Source organism: Parasteatoda tepidariorum, chromosome 4, assembly GCF_982258835.1.
Source record: "Parasteatoda tepidariorum strain Cologne lab strain chromosome 4, Ptep-v5.0, whole genome shotgun sequence".
Taxonomy (NCBI): domain Eukaryota; kingdom Metazoa; phylum Arthropoda; class Arachnida; order Araneae; family Theridiidae; genus Parasteatoda; species Parasteatoda tepidariorum.
Window position 1 is genome coordinate 93,317,851 of NC_141758.1, and position 23,175 is coordinate 93,341,025.

The window sequence follows — 23,175 nt, forward strand, 5'->3', positions numbered from 1 at the left end:
TTACAGCGAAACTAAATCTTGTCATGTTTATTGCTTCATAAAAATTACAAGCTTTCATCCTGTATGATAATTTTTTTCTGTAATCATTCATTATAATACTTGGTCAATAATAATGCAAATGAGGAATTAATAATTGTAAGCAACTGTTTTTCAGAATGTAAGTGCTTTAACGTGCAATGTACTTTAAATACAATAAAATATAACTAAAATAATAATATAATTAAAAATGTAGTTTCTTTCTCACTTGATTCTTGTTCCCATGACTTCGTTTTTCATGTCAAAAAACAAAGAAAAATTATACTTATTAGGAATTCCCCATATCCAGTTGAAAATTAGATTTATTAATCCTAAATTTAATTTGGAAGACTGATCAACTAACTACGAGCCACCTCATGCGTGAAAAATTCAACCATGTTTTTTTTTTATGATAGATGTGATTAATATTTTGATAAATTAGGATTATAAACAATAAATTATTAGTCATTCATCACAAATAAAATAAATAAAAGTCAAAACATGATTGCCAACTTTAAAATTTCTAATTCTGCAATATTAATTTAATAAACCTGAGTTAGTGCGACGAGTCTTAAATTTCAAAATATTTTTTCAAATTATCGTTTGTATTTTTGATAGAAATTGAAATTTCTTTCATAAATAAAGAAAGAAAGTAAATTTTTGCTCTTCACACATTTTAGATTACTATTCTGACTCATTTTCAGATTATTTTCCTTTTTTAAACTTAATTTTCATAACATTTCCTAATATTTACGGATTGGCAATCAAGCTGAACGTCAACAAGCAGTCAATTTCGTTTCAGTGGGTGGGCTGGGAAATCGTCTTAAAAATATTGTAGTTTTTATACTGTTTTGATTCCAGCTGAACTGACTGATATATTTAGAGTTGAAATTCATTTGTGATTTCCAGTTTATTATTTCCAGTTTAGAAATTTTTCCTGAAATGAAAATGTCTTAAATATTTGTATTCGCAACAGGCTTAATAAGTACGTAATTCGTATTGATACTTGTCACTTACAAAATAATCCGCGAACTGTTCAGAACTTATAGTGTGACAGTTTCAATAAAGTTTCTCTACTGAATGTCTTAAATTGTTTTTTTAAAATTATTTATAATGTTTGCTAAGTAAAATTTAGTGTCGCGCCTTTTTCAACTAGAGTTTGATCTATCTTATTCTTAATGTATAAGTGATGCTAGTTCAAAATCGCTATTTAAAATTTCGCATCTAGATTTGACTAGTTATTGTGTATATTTATGCAGAGTAATATGTAGATTTATTCGCTACAATAAACAGTAATACAGTTATAATACTTTTGTAAAACAAATACACAGCTAATTACTTCCTTACTCTGTGTATTGCGATAAAATTTTTTAATTGCTTATTAAAGTTCGAACTAAACCTCATTTTATTTTAATATAACATATATACTGCACTTTAAGAGTCAATATTAACCCAAAACGCTACTGTTATCTAACTCGGAATGTTACAATAGTAGAACATTTATCTAAGTTTAAAGTACTATTAACTAAGCTTAAAATGCTAAGTTAATGTTGACACAAACTCTAGAATAAGGATTATCCAATAACTAGGTTTTGTTTTTCATGATAAACATGGTGTTCTAATTTTTTTTGTACTATGAATATTTTATATGTGTTGCCTTTGTGAGTTGAGTTTTTTAAATTTATATTAAGTGATGATTTTATATTGGTTACTCAATTTTTATTACATTATTCTGGGATGCATAATATATGCTTATTTAAATAAAAACTCATGAATATGCAATCAATAATTGATTCACTTGAAGTAGAATTGTAAAATTAAATCAATCATGTTTAGTTTAAATCTTTTCACCATCAACTTAATTAAAAATGATCTAAATTATATTTAAAATTTCCTACTTATTCTTAGCTCAAAAGGTTACTCTTAAGCTTTATAAAACTATATATACTCTTTAATTGATCAAAAGTCACCATTTTATGCATTTCTCAGTAAGTAACAAAGTATCGAAAATGCATCAAATAATTTTATCACTTATCCTTGTATGTGTGCATCTGACCACATAGATTCAAAATCATTATTTTTGTCTAGGTTATTTAGAGAAGCGTTACCTCAAAACTTTTAGATTGAATGTCGCTCAAGACTTTTCTTTGCTACTTTATACTGACCATTTTGTAGTGCATTTGCTTCTATTAAAAATCATCATCTTAAACTGTTTGGTAAAATAAAATTAGTTATTTTTCTAATCTGGCTCAATTTATCAACTAAAGAAATGCACTTGACATTAAACCAGGTGTTTTTCTAAATTCAACCGCTTGCCAGACTTGCATAAATAAAAAAAAAAATATTTAAGAAGTAAATTCTGCTTACTTAAAATTGCGGAATAAAATCAAATAATTTTGATCATTTAGGGACAATTAATGAAGAAATTTTGGTTTTAATTTTTCTTGTTAAAATTCAGCTTTTTTAAATTTTCTTGAAATTTTAATTATGTTCTTTATATAAAACTGTTAGACATCCTTTTTTTTCCCTCAAAGTTTTGGAGGTCAAAACTTAAGATCCTCTGAAATTTTGAGAAAAAACGTGAGTTTACAACTGTGCAGGCAATACTTTTGTGAAATGAGTGAGTTGACACTTATTTTATGTTTTATGTTCACACTAACTATTAAGATACAAATACTTCCAAGCGACCTTTGTTTTTTCATAAATATTCAGTATATTTTCATAAATAATTTATATTTTCATAAATAGTTTATATTTTCATTAATAGTTTATATTTTCATGAATAATTTATATTTTCATAAATAATTTATATTTTATTGCTCTTATGTTGAGATTATTATTTACAAAGCACCAAAATATCCAATTAAATAAATACCAATTAATACAAAAATATCCTTCTAAAATCTCTAAGATGCATTTCTATGAACTAGGCATAAGTAAATTAGACTATTTTTGCAGGACACTTATTTTGTTTGTGTTAAAAATGAATTTCAAAAAAGGCTAACAAAAAAGTACCATCTCAAAGTATAGTAATAAGTAAAGATAAACAAAGCCAGGTCACCAAAAAATTTAAAATTAGTAAGGAATACAAAAAAATTTATTCTGGCTTCTAAAATTTTAAATTTTAGTTCCTTTCCTTTAGCTATAGACTTAGCGTTTTACCATTCAGGTTTATTTTTATAGTTTAGTAGTTACAAATAATTTATTACTAGTAGAATATTATCATACCAATTCTACCACTTATATGTATCTATAATAATTCATAGAGTTTCTGTTTGACTGTGCATCTCTCCTATGACTTCAAAATTGTCATCCTGAAATTCGGAAGAGACAAATATAGCTCCTGTTCTTTAAAAATTTTAATAATTTTATTCGTTCAAAACTTTTGAAGAATCAATTTTTCTAATAGGTTTGGTATTGTTACAAATTAAACTTAAGACTATTCTAATTTTTCAAATATTTAAACTATAATGTCATTTATGTGTGTTAGCTTTCAGAGATTTTAAATTTAAGTGCAAGATTAATTAAGAAAATTGCTTCATTATGGTAAATTTTGACTAGGTAAAATTAGCCACAAGCAATAGCATCATTTTCAATCTTGTAGATATATTTAATCTCCATTCAATTTTGGATTTGACGTCAAAAACTAGCTTTTGACATGACATATCAAATAACTGTCAATATCTGACAAAAATTATTTAAAACTTTTTTTGTCATCAGGAACATTTTATTAGAAGTCAAGTTACATAATTGTTTAAGTCATGCACAATACTTTCATTTTAATTATTACTATAGTTATAATTGAATCATGTTATTCATCATGTGGATAAAATAATGCAATATTTATTAAAACTATTAACTGCATTATCAGAAAACATTCAGTTTATGTAACAAAAATAATGAGTTATAAATTGATATCAGTCTGAAATTTTAATTCTCTTTATGCCAATGTTTCAACAGATTTTTTAGCTTAGTTCACCAATAATTTTAACTGATCTTAATTTGTGAAAATCTTTTTGATTCTCAATAATTTTAGTTTGTGTTTATGATTACATGAACATTATCGGTGGATCATGATTATGATACATTCCATGATTAATAAATTAATTTTTTCAATGAATTAATTTAAGTTTGTTATCAAAATTTATTATTAGAAATTGTTGTTAATTTGTTATTAGTAATTTGTTGTTAGGAAAAATTTCCTAGTGCATGTTAGTTATAATTTGTTAAATTTAATAGTTTTAATTTAATTATGCAAGGAAATTTATAAAGATAATGATTTTCGACAGTAATTCTTAACAAAAACGAGTTTTATATCAAAATAATTTAAGAATACAGTTGATTGATTACTTTTAATTTCATGTATACTTTAGTTTCTAATTACTTTATATTTATCATGGCTAATTATTTTCTATTTCAAAATTTCGGGTTTTGATAATTGTCAAAAACTAAGTCAAAAGGGGATTTTTATTGTGAGAGTTAAAACCACCAATTGTCAAAAACTTATTAACACTGATTTTAGTGTTTTCGTTTTGAACATAATGAACATAGTGTTGATTAATACATATTTATTGATTTACTTTCATTTATTTCACTATGAAGTCTGAGATTTCAACTAGTATTTAATATTCTGAAAAGGTCTATAGTTCTTTGATCTTAACTTTTGTTACATTTTAAGTTAAAATATATGGCTGGATTATGCAATATTACAGTTACGTTTTGTAACTTAAAAAGGGAGAAGTTATTATTTTATAAAATTTCATTTGTTTATATTTGAATTTTCAGAAAATTCACAATGTCTTCTAGAATGGATTTAATGGATCTTGCTCGTCATTTGAGGCAGGAGTCTTTATTTGTCAATTCAGAAAAACAAAATTTGCAGAATTTAAATGAAAAAGTAAGTATTTTGTCAAAGAGCTTTTATTTTAGTGAAAAAAATTTCTATTTCTCATGAATTATACTTTTTTGTTGTGTAGTTTATTAATTTTTATTATGTTTTATTCATTTACTTTAAATTAAAATGTGAAATGTTTTATTTAAAGAAAGTTTTTGCCCTAGAGATGCACAATCTTTGCTGAAATGTTCTATGAAGGCCCTTTTCCTTCCAGCTAGAAATTGGAAAAAACAATATAGCCAACCTGCAAAACTTTCTTTCTGTAAACTTTTTTTAAAAAATATTTAAATTATGACATTAAAATTCCAAAATGTATAGGTACTAATTAAATTTTATAACAGGGTGCATAACATTTTTAAAAAGTGCTTAAAGTTGCTTATTTTCGATTATCGTTTTTTAAAAGCCCTCAAAGGTGCTTTTTTCATTGGGTGTTTTTAAAAAGTGCTTAATTTTTCCTTTTTCAAAATGAGATTTTTCCTTTACCATGTTGATTTTTGCTTCGAATTATGCAAAAAGACACAGTTCACATTGTTTCATTCAACGTTTTCATAATTAATTCAACCCCAAGCTATTTCGGCGTATAGTCAGTCTGTAGTCAGGGGTCTGTCCAGGCTGAATTTACTACCGTTTAGCGGTACCTTCACAAATTCAATTTTAGGTAAAACGGTAGTTTCACAAAATACTTTTTCTTAAAATTTTATTTTTGTATCCCTTAAGAAACGATAAATCTATATTTTAACCATGTTTTTGTATTGATTTTTTAATATAATTTTTAATTTTTCACAAATTATGTCTAAATTTTCACAAAATAGGTACCTTTCACAAAAACCTAGACAGACCCCTGGTAGTGTATGAAAGCGCCATTCGTGTTACAGGATTCAAAATTTAATGATTTTTGACAATTGTCAAAAACAATGCCAAAAGTTTTATATCTTTGCTTTATTTCAGGTAATGAAAGCCGCAGAAAACTTGTATCATTTGTCATGGATTGCTCGTCAACAAAGACAAATTCTCGACAGTCTCCTTTTGTCACACACTGATATGAATCTTTCTGCCTGCTACCAGAGATCGAATGGTGTAGAGGGCTCAAACTTTATTGACTCCTATAAGCATCTGGGAATAAATGATTGCAATTATTCAGAATTCTTGCAGCAGCTTCGAGAGAATCCCAAAATCATTGCAGCTTGTTTGTATTACGGGGAGAAGATTGATATCAACACAATGCACAACGTTGTCAACATAGTAATGACCGCAATCTATGGCAATTGTATACTACCTGAAGATGAAGTTCATGCACTTACATTGCTGAAAGAGCTTATGTCGTTGCAGCTTGCGATCAGTGACAATCCAAGGAGATTATTAAGGCATGGATCTTGTGCCTTCAGCAGAGTTTACAAGATTTTCAGTGAATGCTTATTCAGTGCAAAAATATTTCTAACTGCTGCTTTACATGAACCTATAATGCACTTACTGATGGCTGACGATCTATTTCTGGATATAGACCCTAGCAAAGCCGCTGTGAGATTCCATCCTCAAGAGCGCCTTCGCCATTTTGGCAAAGAGGGCACCCCTGAGTATGCTGCTTCTCTGCAACGCTATCGCAACTGGACAATCAGTAAACTAGTTAGCATAGCCAATCGCTTTATTGAAGAGATACGTAATAATCTTTATTGCTTTCCTCAGAGCTTGTCTTGGTTGGCGCGGCAGATGTATAATATAGTAATGAAGGCTAAGAGAGTGGAAGTGAGAGAAGTCGGGGCCATGTGCGCAGATCTTGTGTTTGCCTTTTTTATCTGTCCAGCCATTGTAGATCCTGAGTCTTATGGGATTACAGATATTCCAATAAGTTATATTGCCCGGTTTAATCTCATGCAGGTGGCTCAAATTTTGCAAGTGTTGGCCATGTCGAAATGGGAAGAAATTGATCCTAAACTCATGGATTTATATGGAAAATTTGAGAAGGTAAAGTTATCTTTTATTTCTTTATTTATGTTTTATTTGGTAATTATATTATTTTATCTATAGCTTAGAACTGCAAAATGTTAAGAAAAGTTATATTCCTATTCAGTTATCAAAATCTTTGTGCAGAGATTTAAGGGTATTTTTGATCAAAAGCCCTAAAGTGATTTTTTATTTTATGTTTTATTTTTACACCTAAATAAGTTTATCACATCATTTGATATTGTTGCATTGAGTATATAATACCGTTTGTGTAAAGACATAGCCAACACTGATACTTCTTTTACTCTTTTGCTTTTAAACTCTACATTCAACCACACTTAGAATTTTGAAATCTGTTAAAATTTTAAAAATAGTTATGAAGCAGAGTTTCTTACACATTAGGAATATTGGAAAAAGTCATGAAAAACTATATTGGACAAAAAAGTCTTGGCAAAATATTATCTTGTCCTTAAACCTGGAATCGACAGAGAAATTTTTCACTCTGACAAATCTCGTAAAATAATGCGGTAGTTCCCGCTCTTATTTGTGGTTGTACTGATTATAAGAAACTAATAAAATTAAGTGCAAAATAGACAATTATTTGGTTTAATTTATATTATAAAGTATATTTTAGCGTTTTTTAAAAATGTTTTTATTCAAAATAACATAATTTAGTTAGATGTAAAATTTTATATTTTTTTAATTTAAAAATTTTTGTTGATTTTTTTTATTGAGTTATAAAAAATAATAATTAAATCATTTTTTAAAGATTGGCAAAAAAGTTTTATAATTATGAATGAAATTGCTTTTATTTGGGTAATTACTTCCAGAAACGTGGCTAAAATAAATATACTCAAGGTTCGCTAATTAATTTATAGTCAAACCCGCTTTCATGTTTGAAAATAGGTAAGAGTGTAGAAATGGGTGCTATTATCATCCTCAAATACGACACTTTTCAGCAAAATATAACCTAAAGAATTTCTTAACGCAATAAATTTTTGTTCTCTATTAACTGGTTTCAAAGAGTACAAAATTTTTGTATTAAAAAAAAATTGTATATTCCTCCATTATTTTTAATTTTGTATGTTTTAATGATATTGCATTTAAAAAAAATCGGGGTCTGTCTGTTTATAAGTCTGTTATAATAACCGCCGAAAGAAAAAGTAAAGCATTCCTCTACAACCTATTAGGGACCTAACTTTCATGGACGTAAATGCTCTATAATTTCTTGCACAATGGTATGATTATGATAATGTGGTCAACATTGCTCATCCACTTTATTTCCCAGACAAGCTGGCTTCAGGTCACTGGAGATTCAGCCCAAGTCCTTAACAATGACAACTCACTACCTTAGCCACAGAGCCATTGCAGCTTTCCAATTATTTGTACACTTTTAAGTAATTTTTTATAACTGTTGTCTTAATAATTATTTTTATTTGTTTTTATTTTATTTTATTAAGCAGTTTATATGTTCTTTAATAGTAGTTTTTAAGTTATTCTACAAATAAGCTTATTGTTTTATTTGATAAATTAAATGTTCAAAATAAATTGACTAAAATATTGAATAAATTATGTTTTTAACAGGATTGCATGTCATCATTGTTGGATTTAATATTGGAAGGAAGTGCAACTGACTCGCCGGCTGACCTTGTTAATCAGTTTCAAGATTTAAACAGATCAGCTGTTTTAATAACTGAATCTGAACTTCTTTCACTAGTAAGTTAGAGTTTTATAACATTATTTACTGTTTAAAATCTGAAGGACAACAGTGATTTTAGAACATGCCAAATTGTGTAAGAAGACTGAAAATATATAAATACATTTCTTACATTTAAAAAAACGGAAAACAATCAAAATAAGGAAAAGTTATAATCTCATCATCAGCTCACACAATTATATCCAGAAAAAAGAGTGCTTTCTAATATTGTATTAGTATAGCGAAGCAAAATATATCGATACAATAGTTTTTTATTCTTTTTTGTCTAGTCATTGTGTTTTATATATATATACACACACACCTCTATGTATATATTGTGTGCATGTTTGACAAAGTTTATTCACTTCTTATAAGTTATAAAAATACTTGTCAATAGTAATTTATGATGTAACCTGAATTATGAAATGGAGTATAACTATGTAATCTTAAAATGTAACTAATAATTTTAAGGTTTTAGTTAGTTTTTTTTATTCAATTTATTATGCTCATCTTTTTATTTTTTGCCTAATATTTTTTAACAAAAAAATCCCTAAATTTATTTTATGATGCAACTTTGATATCACCAAAATGGCAGCTAAATTGTCTTGGTATATGGAAAAACACAAAACCTAAAGACTTAAAGATCTTTATTTATTTATGAGTATTATTTGTTTTTATTTCTTTTAAAGTAAAAACACATGCCCAATTAATTACTTATGGCTTTATAGTCTATTTTATTCTTTTTTTTTTTTTTTTCACTTGCGTTTGATTTACAAAAAGTCACTTCCAACTCTGTTTTGTATGTCTTGTAGTAAGCTTAATTATATAAGGCATTTTTCTGTATTTATCTTTTTATTTATTAATTATTTTGTGAAATCAAACTTAAGTATTCCTTTAAAAATAAATATATATATATATATATATATATATATATATATATATATATATATATATATATATATATATATATATATATATATATATTCCTTTATATAAAGATAAGATCAAGAAATTCCTTTAGATATATAAAAAATATATATTTATATATATAAATGATATTAATAATAAATTTTTTCAGGTTTCTTTTCTGAGATCTGTTGAAGCAGAATCATCAGATACCACTGTAAAAAAAACTCTGTATGCGATGATTAATCATTTGCCCACTACTTCTCTGACTGCTACCTCTTTGCTAAATGGAAATGGGGGCCATCTTACTCCTGGTACAAGTACATCTGATACACATCCCTTAACCCCTTCAACTAAGCGTAGTTTTCTAGGAAAAGGTGATTATGTTCATTTTCTTTCCATATTTTTCAGTAGTCTAAATTCTTCATTTAATAAAATTTGTCAAATTCTTATATTTTTCTATGATTACTTTAATGAAGTGATTTTTTTTCTCTCAATCTGACAATTAGGACATTGATATTTGCCTTTTAGTTTAGTTATTTTTATCTATTTTTTTTAAAAAGGATTCTGTAAAGTTCCTTTTGTAAATAAATTGTTAGTTAAGGGTCTGAATTCTAGAATTTCATTTATTTATTTTATTTTTACAAAAAAGGGTTTTTTGTTTTCAAATGAAGAGTTAGATTTGCCAGTTACTTCAATAGATTTTGAACTTGCAAAATACTAAAGTTTTATTGCGTTCTTTTGTTTTTAGTTGGTCGTAAAAGCACTAAACTTGCCAACACTATTAGTCAAGAAAACCATGTGGATGAAGCAAATGGCCTCTCAGAAGTGGATTCTGGCTTAAACTCAAAGAATCATCTGGAAGATGTACTAGTTGTTCCTATTCTAGGCCTTGATTTTGATTGTCCTGGAATGCTGAATGAAGAAAAGGTAATTTTACTTTTAGCTTCCGCAAATGTGTTTTACATTTATACTTCTTTTGCCTTTCAACCAAAGGAATTATTTACCAAATGAATGTTAATAAGTACACAGTTTCCATTGAACAGGGAAAAATTAAGGAAATTTTATCAGTCAAGAGGGAAAAGTAGGGAACAAATCGGGGGGTTTAACTAAAATATCACAAAAGTCAGGGGAATTTAATTTCAATTTAAGGTATTTAAAAGTCAAATATGTTTGTTTTAAATTGTTCTTATAATAATTTTTTTAAACGGTTTATTTTACACTCGTATATCAAATATATGTGTTTAATTTGATTATGAACTTTTGTACTGTATATATATTAATACATTTATGTAAGTGTAGTGTATTTTGTTTAAGTATAAGTCATGACTTATGAATTAATAATGAAATGTATTCTTTCAATTACTAAAATCAGGGAAATTCAATAAAATAATTTTGGAAAATCAAAAAATTTTTTTTAGTGTTTATGACCATCTTGATTCACAGAAAACCTATTATTTCATTCATTTAATGAACTCTATTCATTTAATTTATGTAACCTTTTAATGTTTTGTCTTTCGACTTCAAATTATTTCTATCGAGTATATAATTACACTGAAGATTGGTTAAACTATTAGTGTATTTATCTCGTTTTCTTGAAATACAGGAAAACTACTCAAATTAAAAATAACTAGTCAAAGGGGTAAGTAACAAAAAAGAATATATTATATCAACATGATGATTACATGACAATGGATGATATACTACTACACTAAATGTAGATGTCTTATTTACAAGAATCTTTATGACAGTTACAATTGACAATTAATGATACCATCTAGTAGTGGTTTTTGGTTTTTCCACAAATGTTAAGAGGAGAAGCGTTTTGAGTGCTTATATTGGAAATTGATAGTGTTCTTTGTATTGTAGGGTAAGTAAAAACATCATGCAATAAAAAAATTAAAGTGAGGGACAAAAAATTCAAACTTGAGATTTTTACGCATTTGACATTTCTGTATAAGCTGTATATTGTAAAAAAGAAAAAATCTTAATTTTTAAATTTCTTTTTTTACTAACAGTTTTCTGACATTCTATTCTATCTTAGCATTGATAGCGTTAGCAAGATAAAGAAAGTAGTTGTAAAGACACTATTTTTGAAATTTATTGTAAAGTACTAACATTGTTTTTCTTTTTCAATTGCATTGCGTCATAGTGATTAAATACTCTAAAAATGGTTCCTTAAAATTGTTACAAGATGTGTACTTTTTAAAGGAAAAAATTAGAAAAGATACGTAGAAGGATATAGCAGTTAGCATTATTGACATGTCTCGTGAGAGCTGCCTTCTCGCAGTGCTCTCCAGAATGCATGTGACTAAGAATTAGATTGTTCTATGGTATAAAGTTAAGAGTTAATTATAAATTTGGGACTTCCCCTTCTGGTCTGGCTGGCGCCTCTCAATGTCAAGAGGATGATGCAACTTCTTTTAATATTACAAGATGGTGAATGACGTAATGTTCGAAGCTATTACACTCAGGGTTGCAAAAAACCCACCTGCCCAATAAAACCCGCCCGGGTTTTACTGGGTATAACCCACTCTGAAAAACCCGGTAAAACCCACCCTAAAGTGGGTTTTTCTAAGATTGATTTCTTTTTTCATCCCCTGTTATATTAAAGAGCTATTCTATTGAAATATATATGTAATCTAGCCTAAAAAAATTAACCTACAGTGAAGAAACTAATTGTGTTGGAGACTGGAGAGTCACCTTGCTGGCTAGATTTGACTGTATGGCCATTGATTCGCTTTCTATGCAAATAAAAAAATTTCCCCTAACATTTTTTAAGATTAAAATATAAATAAAAAGTAATCCTGTGTTAAAATAAGTTTCAAATGTGTGACGTATGTGAGTACATATAACATTTTGTATCATGATATATGAAGAAACTTTTTTCAGACTCTCACATCAATTTATTTGTATTAATTATTTATATGAAGTCAATTTATAAAATTGAACTTAATTATTAATATTAAAATAAGCTTTTTTAAAAATAAGGTACTTATCCCTGCCCTCTCTTTTGAAAACCCTCCCATAAAAACATGAAAAGCCCAATAAAACCCACCCGGGTTGGGTTTTTCTACAAAAACCCGGGTTTTTTGCAACCCTGATTACACTATAATACTGTAACAACAGCTCCAAACTCCACAGAATCGGTCACCCTGGTTTGAAATATATTTTAACAGCTTATGCAGTGTCTCTATTTATTATCTGAAGATGCTGCCATCCTTTCTAAGAATAATATATCATTACTATGATAGAGTATTTATCTTTTGTGGCAATTTATATAGATCTTAATGAAATTTTATTATAGAAAATGACTATTTTTTGTTGTAGGTATTGGCTATAGAATCCCAAAAAAAGAAACAGTCACTGGAGAATGGTTGTTTATTAGAGGAGAGTGACGCATTAAGCGTTGGTCCAGAACCCATTGAGAAGCGGACACGATTCTCTCTTTCTCAGGATCAGGAATCTGTAGGTAAGAACAGTGCTGATGTCAAAGCATGAAACATCTAAAAAAAGTTATGTCTTCTGGACATTTTAGTTCACAAATTATGTACCTAAATCAAACTTTTACATGCACATTAATGGAAACATATGACTGTACCCCTGGTAGCAGAATCTGCAGCACCCTTGTGCAAATTAATTGAAACAAACTCAATAAATTCAGAAAACTAAGAGAAAATGCTATTTTACTTAAATTTATACAAACTCAAAAATTTTTAGTACTTAATATGATCTCCACGACACTTTATTAACATTTGGACACGATTCGGCATGGATTCCACTAATTTTTTACTGTCATTTATAATATTTGTGTCCTTGTACCACACATGAATTAATGCTGTGATTAGCTTCTCCATAGTTGTACAGTCCATATTTAATAGGCGATTCTTGCATATGGCCCAGAGATTCTCAATTGGGTTGATATCCGGAGAGTTCCCTGGCCATTCCAATGCCTCAATTTGATTCTCAGACATGAATTTCTTGACAATTTTGGACGTATGGCAAGGAGCTAAATCCTGTTGAAAAATCCCTGTTCCATCTGGGTATCGTTTCTTCAACTCTGAAACAACTTTTTTACCCAGAATAGTAATGTACTGCTCAGAACGCATCATACCGTCAATAGGCTGCAAAGGTCCATAACCGAAACAACCCCAAAACATCTTCTTTAAAAAACATGAAAAAAAGTTTGTTTCAATTAATTTGCACAAGGGTGTACATGGTGCATAGCGTTTTTGAAAAGTGCTTGTTTTCGATATTCATTTTTTAAAAGCCCTTAAAGGTGCTTTTTTTTTATTGGGTAGTTTTGAAAAGTGCTTAATTTTCCCTTTTCAACAATGGGATTTTTTTTTATCATGTCTATTTTTGCCACATATTATGCAAAAGGGTGGTTTTCACATTGTTCTATTCAGCGTTTTCACAATTCATTCAAATACTATGCATTTTGGCGTACCGCCGGTACGTAAGGTAAGGAAGCGTCTATCATCTTACGTGTTTGATGATTTGGATTCAATCAATCATCTTACATTTTGCAAGATATTCTCAATTTCAGGCTTCATTTTCCACCGTCTGAAATGGAACCAAAAAACCACTTGATCTTTTTATGGTGGCTAATGTAATCAAGAAAAGAGTTCTTTATCAGAAACTAATTATTTTATCATGATCATGAAAAATTTTTGAAAACTATTTTGCATTTTGTTAATGTATATAGTGCTTAATAATATTAATTTAGTGCTTAAAAATACTTAAAAGTACTTAAAAGGAGCTTATTTTTTGTTGAAAGATTTGGCTAAGCTCTGTGATATAGATATAGCAAAATCTGCAAGGTATTTAAAAATTATGCGCAAAAACTTTATTTTGTTCAAATGTAATGAAAATTTTATAGTATGATATTCAAAGAATGGAATAAATCCCTTTACCATAAAAACCACTAAATAACATTTATTTATTTATTTTACTTTTTGTCCAATGCAGTGTTTTGACAGTTAATAATTTTTATTAGAAAGAAGTTGAGGTGTTTTAAACAAAGGGTATTGTTTAAAAATTAATGGGTGAGCCCAAAAGGAATAACAAATGTTCACATTAAGCAACCTGAAAAAATTAGAAAAGAAAATTTTTTAGTAGGATAAACTTGCAGATGATAGTATTGAAATAAAATCTTTTGAAAAGTGTAAAATTAATCTGGAAATGCATTGGTTATCTACAGCAACCACTGCTATTCTGTTGCCAGGAATGTTAATTTATTCAAATGAAGGACAATATTATTCCGGCATCAATAATTTTAAGTATAAATCAGAAGTATAAATCAGGCAGTATAGTATTCAAGCCCTGGGTGATACCTCTTTGGCCATGTGAGCGCTAGTTCCAGTTTGGTTGAATTGGAAAATAGTATGTAGAGGAAAATTTCTGTGTTATTTTATCTATGGGCTCAACTCTTAATTAAAGGGTTAAATTTGGAAGACAAAAAAAAATGTTTTTTTTTTCAAATTGTAATCATTCTATGTTAAATCAAAACTTCTTGAAATTAAATCAGAAGTAAACTTGTAAATTTTTTTTTTGACGCTAGTAGATGTTTAACAATCTTAACAATAATTTTAAACTAAAGTTGAGTATCTAGTTTGGCCAATTTTTTTAGCTATGGAATCCCAATTACATTATCTATATATCAGGATGCAAACCGTTTTTAAAAAGTGCTTATAGGTGCTTATTTTCGTTTTTTGAAAGCCCTTAAAGGTGTTTTTTTCCATGGCTGTTTTTAAAAAGTACTTAATTTTCCCTTTTCCGAAATGTGATATTTTTCTTTACCATGTTGATTTTCACCACAAATTATGCAAAAAGACGTTTTCCTATTCAACGTTTTGACAATTAATTCAACCCCATTCTATTTCGGTGTACCGACGGTCTGTAGTGTCTAAAAACACCATTTGTTTTACATGTTTGATGAAACACTTGGGGGTCCACACTTTCGTATACTGAGCTGGATTCAGTGGTAAGGATTTTTGACTCTCATGTGCAACCCTATTGTATTTTGCAAGAGATTCTCAATTTCAGACATTTTCCGCCCTCTGTAATAGAATCAAAAAATCTCTCGAATTTTTGCTGATTACGGGGCCCAACTAAGCATTGTCAATTTTTTTCTCTATTAGCCATAGAAAATTTCATTTTTCTTGTTAATTTCATCGTTTGTTACGTGCCATCATCTTCATCACTGTAAATAAGACCATCAATTGTCAAAAACTTGCCAACCCTGTCTAATTATGATATTTTTCATAGTGCTTAAAAATATTTTTTGAGTGCTTGGAAAATGCTTAAAAGGTGCTTATTTTTTGTTGAAAAATTTGGCTACGCACCCTGTATATAAAGTGTCAGTTATTAAACTACTTATTTTCTACTAAGATTTTTGTTGATGACATTTTTACTGCAATTAGTTACAACATTATATAAGAGCTTTAGGTTACATCATTATATAAGAGCTTTCTTTTTATTTTTGTACTAAAATTCTGTAGTTTTGTTGGAAAGTGTATCTATAGTAATAATTTTAATAACCAATTTTTTATTTTAGCATAATGAAATTGTTATGCCATTGTGATACACTTTTAGTATGTTATCTGAATATCATTAAATTATTTTGTGTATAATTCTTTATCTCAGCCATGGTGAGGGCTGAGATACAGTAGTTTTTGACAGTTATTCAAACTATTTGCTACAGTTTTATATAATTATTTTTAGGAACTAGTGATAATCTAGAAGCTATTTCTGAGGCAGCGTCAAATCATTCTGTTGCATCTTCTTTAGATTTAGAAAATGAAAACGAAAATGATAATCTCTCAGATATGGTCTCTGCAAATGTCAGGTATTTATTTCATGCTTGTAGACTAAAATTTTTCTTCATTTTAGAAATAAATGTTTACCATATTTGTTTACCATATTTTGAGAAATGATATTAAAAAATGCTTTAAACTAATATCAAAAATTTTTTAATTTGTTTAAAATTTTCAATTTTTTTTTAAAGGTGTCCATTATTAAGAATGTTACAACTGGTCTGTATTCTCCTAGACTAGGCCTAATTTTGACCTTACTATTTTACATTTCTGAAAATCTTTGTTAATCAGGGTTTCTGTTTATCATTCCGTGTTACATTATTTAATGTAAACTTTTCTGCTCTTATACAAAGAATGGTTTATGAGAATGATTTCAAAAATTTAAGTATTTCCTCTTTGTGTCTTACTTAATATTAGCTTAAGATAATTTCAAACATTTATAAAGATCAGAAAATAGTTTATTTTTAAATGTCAATCAAAATTTGTTCTAATGAGCATTTTTCTTTTCTTTGCAAATACACATTTCTTTTGATATGTATGTAAATTTTAAATAAATTCTTTCATTGTATATATTAATTTTAAATAAACATTTCATTCAAGTCTTATTTTTTAATAAAAGAATTTTTACTGTTTTGTTTATCTTATATTGTTGGGATGTAATCATTCAGAAAAAAGGAATCGCTATATAATGGGTTTTTGTATTACTCATAGAGATTGGTTTTATCGAAAGTTAGGCAGTGGTTTAACACTTTCATTGCCAGCCGAGTGCTGGTTATAATATATCATTGAAAAGTGGTAAGCTGTAAAGATAAAGTTAAATTTTCTTTCTTTAAACACTATTTTAGTTTTTAAATTTTATAATAAGTTTATTTTAATGAACAATGCTATTGTCATGAGAAAACATATTTTCTACTGAAATAGGATGATAATATGCATCTAGCTGCCACTTAATTCACACAAACTGTAGGAAAGAGTTTCGTCAAACGATATTGGGTGATCTGGTAACGAACAGTAGCGAATCTGTATTTTTTATACTTGCATAATATCTCTTGTTGCTCACATTATCTGGACTTAATATTTTTAATTAGTTATGCGACAGTTCTAACAGAAATTACTGCAATGCAAGATTTGTTCAGAAAAAAAATCATATTGATGTAATTTTCAGAATCTAAAGTAATCTATATTTTTCTTGTTGGTAAAAAAATCATCCACCAATATTTTCGTTAAAATGTAATTTGTTTTGCTGAATTTGCTATTTTATCGCATTTGGCAACACACCGAATGCTTAGCGTGGATTCTGACTTTTTGAATTGGTTACTTTAATTACACTGTTGTTTGTGTTTGAATCAATGTAGCTTTTTTTTGTCACATTAAAGTTTATATTTTTTAAATTCATTCTTAATTTTATAGCACTGTTTTACCTAAAACTTTTGTCCTCATTAATAATTACTCTTACATTTAAAAATAAACTCATAAGTACCAGCAAAACCATTGACTAAATATTTTTAATTCCTTAAAAATTTATATTCTAGTGGAAGAGGTACTCCAAACGTGAGTGGTCGTGACACGCCATCCTCTCAATTGGAAGGGGAAGAAAGGGAACAGAGACCACTAGATTTGATGGCCTCATCAAGAAAACAAAACCAAGAAGACATTGAGGATAAATTTGGCAAATTTGAAATTCAGCCAATGAATGAAGGTAGCTCAAGCAAATTTATTTCAAATTTACTACATATATTTATTTTATCATTTTAATTTAGGTTTATAAAAAAAAAGATTTTCAGATAGTTTGGAGTCTCTTTCCTATATATCTCTAAAATGATCCTAAAGCTGTGAATGTCCTAAATCTTTAAGATAACAGTGAATTAATAAAATTATATATGAGCAATTCTACAAATAAACGCCAGTTAGGCGGCCAAAAAAAAATTTAAAAAAATTTGGAGGGCACACTATTTCTACATGAATTTTCTTCTTCCTTACACCCTAAAAAGGCGAGAAAAAATCGTGAACATGAAATTTTTTCTTTGTGACATACTTTAAATGTGACATACTCAGATAAATCTGAGCCGTTTATTCAGATAAAACGATTTTTACATAAATATAATATTATTATAATGCTTTTCTAAAATGTATTTATAGAGATTTCATAGTATAAGATTATATTTTAGTATAAAAATTGGCGTTTATTTGTAGAATTTCTCATATCGTCGCTTTGAAACTAAACCGTGGTAACTCAAAAAAGCAAATTTTTCAGGAGAGCAATTTCTATCTAATGCTAATCACGCCAATGCGATAACGATTTATCTGCTCTCTAAATTAATTTTATTGAACTATGAAGATAATACTTTTTTTCTCTAAAAGGGTGATTTTTTTTACACAAAATGACCCAAATATCTCATTTTTCGATTTTTTTTAGTTTTATGGCGATAAAAGCGACAATATGAGCAATTCTAGAAATCAACGCAAATTAGGCAAACAACAAAAAATAATTTGGGGGGGGGGGGCACGCTATTTCTGCATGAATTTTCTTCTTTTTTACACCCTGAAAAAGCAAGAAAAAATATTAAACATGAAATTTTTTCTTTGTGACATACTTTAAATGACAAAATACCAATTTTGAATTTTTCCCGATTTTTTCAATTTACGAACTTTGATTAAATTTTTTTAGTTTTGTTTTTTATACTAAAATATAATCTTATAGTATGAAATCTCTATAAATACATATTAGAGAGACATTATAATAATATTATATTTATGTAAAAATCGTTTTATCTGAATAAACGGCTCAGATTTATCTGAGTATGTCAGAAAGAGTATGTCACATTTAAAGTATGTCACAAAGAAAAAATTTCATGTTCACGATTTTTTCTCACCTTTTTAGGGTGTAAGGAAGAAGAAAATTCATGTAGAAATAGTGTGCCTCCCAAAAAATTTTTTATTATTTTTTGGCCGCCTAACTGGCGTTTATTTGTAGAATTGCGCATATAACTACAGCCCACTGAGTCTTGTAGATTTCTTTATTTCATTACAAATCTTAAAAATTTGCAGTTTTCAACCTTTGTTTCAGATTAGTCTTATAAAATATTGGCTCATCAGTTGTCTTGAGTAAAAAAGTGCTTTAATGTTATTAAAGTATTAATAAATAAATTCTACTATTAATAAATAAATTTGACTGTTAATAAATAAATTCAACTATTAATAAATAAATTCAACTGTTGATAAATAAATTCAACTGTTGACAAATAAAATTCAACTGTTAATAAATTTAAATATGATTAAATATAAGTGTTAAAAAATTATTCTAAATAATGAAATGCTTATAAATTTTAGTATTAATTAATAAATACAAGTTTTATAAATAAATTCAAATGCATAAATAAATTCAATATTAATAATAAATTCAAGTGTTAATATTTGTGAATAAATTAGAGTGATAAATAAATTCAACTGCTTCAAGTTTTAATAAATTCAAGCATTTTTTTAATTCAAGTGCTAATAAGTAAATTTGAGTAATAGTAAATTACTAAATCCAAGCAATCATGAATCTAAATGTTGAAAAATTCAAGTATTAAATAAATTCCAGCTTTAATAAATAAATTCAAGTTATGTTATTGAATGAAAACATTGAATATATAAATTGCAGTAAAATAAAACGTTCTAAATTATCAACCAAATACTGAAAGCTTATTTCCATTTAAAGAATTTGAAAGAAATGAATACTCAAAAAAAAAAATTTTTTATTAAATTTTAGTGAAAAAAATATTTTTATTTATTTGCTTATAACTATTATAGGAGATGAAACAAAGTCTATGGTTAGTGACACTTGGAGTACTGATGTCTTAGCGAGTGATTCTGAAACAGTAGAACAATCAGACATGTCATCACAGGTTACTTTAGATTCACAGGTTAGTATTATTTCATGCAATTATGAAAACTCTCATTATATTTTAATTCTTCAGCTAACTATTTTTGTGCAGCACTGAATATTATACCTTTTTTTGTATGAATCAGTGACAGACTCATAAAGAAGCTTGTTATTACAATTCTTTTTTTAGTAGACTACACTGGAAAGCATATTTCTACTTATCCAGTTGGTTTCCATATAAACTTTATTCTTAAATTCTTTTTAAAAGATTAAAATCGTAGCATTTGAGCAAATAAAAAAATATTTTTTACAAATGTAATGAATTTTTAACTCAAAAATTGTAAATTTTGTGAAGAAAAAAATTTTTTTTGTGATTCTTAATGTTCCCTTAAAAAAAAAAATCATTTTCCTTATATAATCTTTTCACACAAATTAGATTGTAAATCAAATGCTTAGGTATATTGGAATAAATATTTTAAGCCAACTACACCTTTAAGGTATTAGGTCAGCTTTTCTCTTTGTTTGAAAACATAAAATTACATATACACCCTACGCTGTGTGATAATTTTAAATCTTGCTATAGCAAAACTGTAGTAACTTATCTATATTGTCCCTTCCCCAACATTAAAATAATATTTTTTTCAATGCTTTGATTTTGATTTAAAATTCTTTGAATTCCTTAAGTATTCATCTTAAAATAAATAACATAGGAGAAATATAAACTAGTTCAAGATCTATTTGAAATAAATTTATTGTTAAGGAAACATTTTATCAACTTTTTTGTGGATTTGCTCTGAAGATTATCATATGTTGCTTTTTTCACTTCAAGATTGTTTTTATGTATGTAACATTTATAATTTTATTTTTATGTATATAACATATAATTTATTTTTATGTATATAACATTTATAATTTATTTTTATGTATGTATAGGGTATCTGTGCACCTGGAAAGTCATGAATTTCGGTATTGAACAAAATTTGTCATGAAGTGCCATAATTTTAACTATTTTTTTTTTAAAAAAAAGTCATGGATTTATATCGTCGAAAAATCTCATTTTTGCAATCGAATTTACCCCAACTTCATGGTGCTCTGAATTTGTGACAAAATTTTCACTCACAGTCATATTTTATTAAAATATAAAATGTTTTTATCGTGTTCTTTAAAAATTATGGTGTTCTTTCAAAAATTGAAAGAAGAAACATCATTTCTAGAGCGAATTATGTTTCAAACTTCTGTGATTTCAGAATTTTTGTTATTATTATTTTTTTTTTTTTTTTAAATTTTATTTTATCAATTTAAAATTCTAGCTGAAGCAAGCCAGTCATTGGCGAAATTTTTTTATTTTGAAATGAGAACAGAAAAATCATGAGTATTTCTTCCTTTCCAATGAACAAGAAAAGTATCTTTAGAATATAATTCTGCAGGAAAAAAGAAAAATAATATTTGCTTTTGTACAGTAGGGAACCGATTATCCAGAGCGATCGGGACCATCGCTATTCCGGATAACTGATTTTTCCGGTTTTCTGAATCGCTTCAAAAAGCCGTTTTTTTTATTCTTAAACCCAAATAAAAAAATAATGTTTGGAAATAATCTTAAAAAGAAGAAGAAACGAAGTAATACACTAATGATTATTTCCAAAATGATAGTAAGGTAAACGTCTTTCCAAAAAGAAAGAAAAATCCTAAAATCTTATGAGGGAAAAAAAAAATTTTTTTTTTTCAAAAATGGCGGGAAAATTTATCGAATTTCGTTTTGGTTTTCCGGTTTTCTGATTTCCGGATAACGGGTTCTGTACTGTATTTTTTTCCACCTATTTTATTGCTTCTACTCTTTCTTTACTCTGTTTTTTAAATTTAAAATCCATAAATATGAAGATGCAGGTTACAACAGTTTTGGTTATACCTATCATTAAAATTAATGTTATTATAATGCTTTTTTAAATTTATTGTTGCGTTTTTGCCGGAGAAAATAGTGACTTCTTTAAGTCATGAAAAATTTTGGAATTAGTCATGGAAAATCATGAATTTGAAAATCTGAACTGTAGCAGATACCCTGTATGTAACTTTTATAATTTTATTTTTATGTACATAATATTTATAATTTTATTTTAATATGTGTAACATTTATAATTTTAACAGAGCTGTCTAGACAGAGGCTTGTTAGATGCATCAGAAACTGCTAGTCAAAGTGATGCATGGAGTGTTGATGTACTTGCATCTGATACAGAAAGATTACAGGATTTAGATACAGATGATACTGCGAGTGTAGCTCGATCAGATGATACAGCACGTTCAGAAGTGGATGGTGAGATGGGAGCTGGTGTCGATGATGCTCGATTGGACAGAAAAGATATTTTAGACTCTGATGGCATGAGAGGTTTGACTTTTTTAAAAATTGATGATACAGTAACCCTACATAAAAATCTAATAGCTATGTTGTTAAAGCAGTTTTTAAAAGTTAGGAGCATAACACAGATATAAACTTAAAGCTCTGACAATAGTTAAATTCATTGTAAACTTTTTAAGAGTAAATAGATATATTGGTTTAGTGACAGGAGTTAACACGAGTTTTAGCAAGACATATTTTATAATACCTTTAAAAAATCCTTTTTCCAATGGAATGGGCCATTTTGGACATTCACATTGTTGACTCAACCGGAAAAAAAAAATCTTCTTAAATAAATTAGTTTCCACCAGTTTCCAAAGAAAATTGCAAAAATTAAGTTTAAGTTGGAAAATTAATGGACAATCTGCGTAACAGATAACAGCACTACAAAGTTATATTTAAATGTGTGAAAGATTTTTTAAAAAAATCAATTGTTATTATGCATGTCCAAAGGTAACAATTGGAACAGCTCTGTTATTTTAGCCAAAAATAAATTAAGTAAGCACTTTAAACTTATTTATCCATACTTAAAATGATTTTTCAACTATTTCAAAGTATTTTCTAATGTTTTTAGGAAATACTTTTTCAATAAAAACTTCATTTTCTTAGACATAAAATAGTAAGTAATCCAAATCAAATAACCAATGCCAA

General features: G+C 27.5%; 2 protein-coding genes across 4 annotated transcripts in view; one reads left to right on the forward strand and one right to left on the reverse strand.

Moving 5' to 3' along the window:
* LOC107453937 (DENN domain-containing protein 1B) overlaps nt 1-554 on the reverse strand; it is a 28,047-nt gene extending 27,493 nt beyond the window's left edge. The window contains exon 1 of one of the 2 annotated variants that reach the window (XM_043051074.3): nt 245-554. In XM_043051074.3, coding sequence (XP_042907008.2) covers nt 245-276 — 32 coding nt within the window. In that variant the 5' untranslated portion in view covers nt 277-554. The remainder of the gene's footprint in view (nt 1-244) is intronic. The other variant, XM_087161712.1, reaches the window with a different exon arrangement.
* Nucleotides 555-769: 215 nt separating this feature from the next.
* The window catches only part of Gapvd1 (GTPase activating protein and VPS9 domains 1), a 44,762-nt gene continuing 22,356 nt past the window's right edge, over nt 770-23,175 (forward strand). For both annotated transcript variants that reach the window (XM_087161713.1, XM_087161714.1), the window contains exons 1-11: nt 770-1,000; nt 4,801-4,912; nt 5,858-6,871; nt 8,435-8,566; nt 9,625-9,829; nt 10,204-10,382; nt 12,783-12,924; nt 16,179-16,302; nt 17,803-17,969; nt 20,063-20,175; nt 22,278-22,515. In XM_087161713.1, the coding sequence (XP_087017839.1) occupies nt 4,811-4,912; nt 5,858-6,871; nt 8,435-8,566; nt 9,625-9,829; nt 10,204-10,382; nt 12,783-12,924; nt 16,179-16,302; nt 17,803-17,969; nt 20,063-20,175; nt 22,278-22,515 (2,416 nt within the window). In that variant the 5' untranslated portion in view covers nt 770-1,000; nt 4,801-4,810. The remainder of the gene's footprint in view (nt 1,001-4,800; nt 4,913-5,857; nt 6,872-8,434; nt 8,567-9,624; nt 9,830-10,203; nt 10,383-12,782; nt 12,925-16,178; nt 16,303-17,802; nt 17,970-20,062; nt 20,176-22,277; nt 22,516-23,175) is intronic.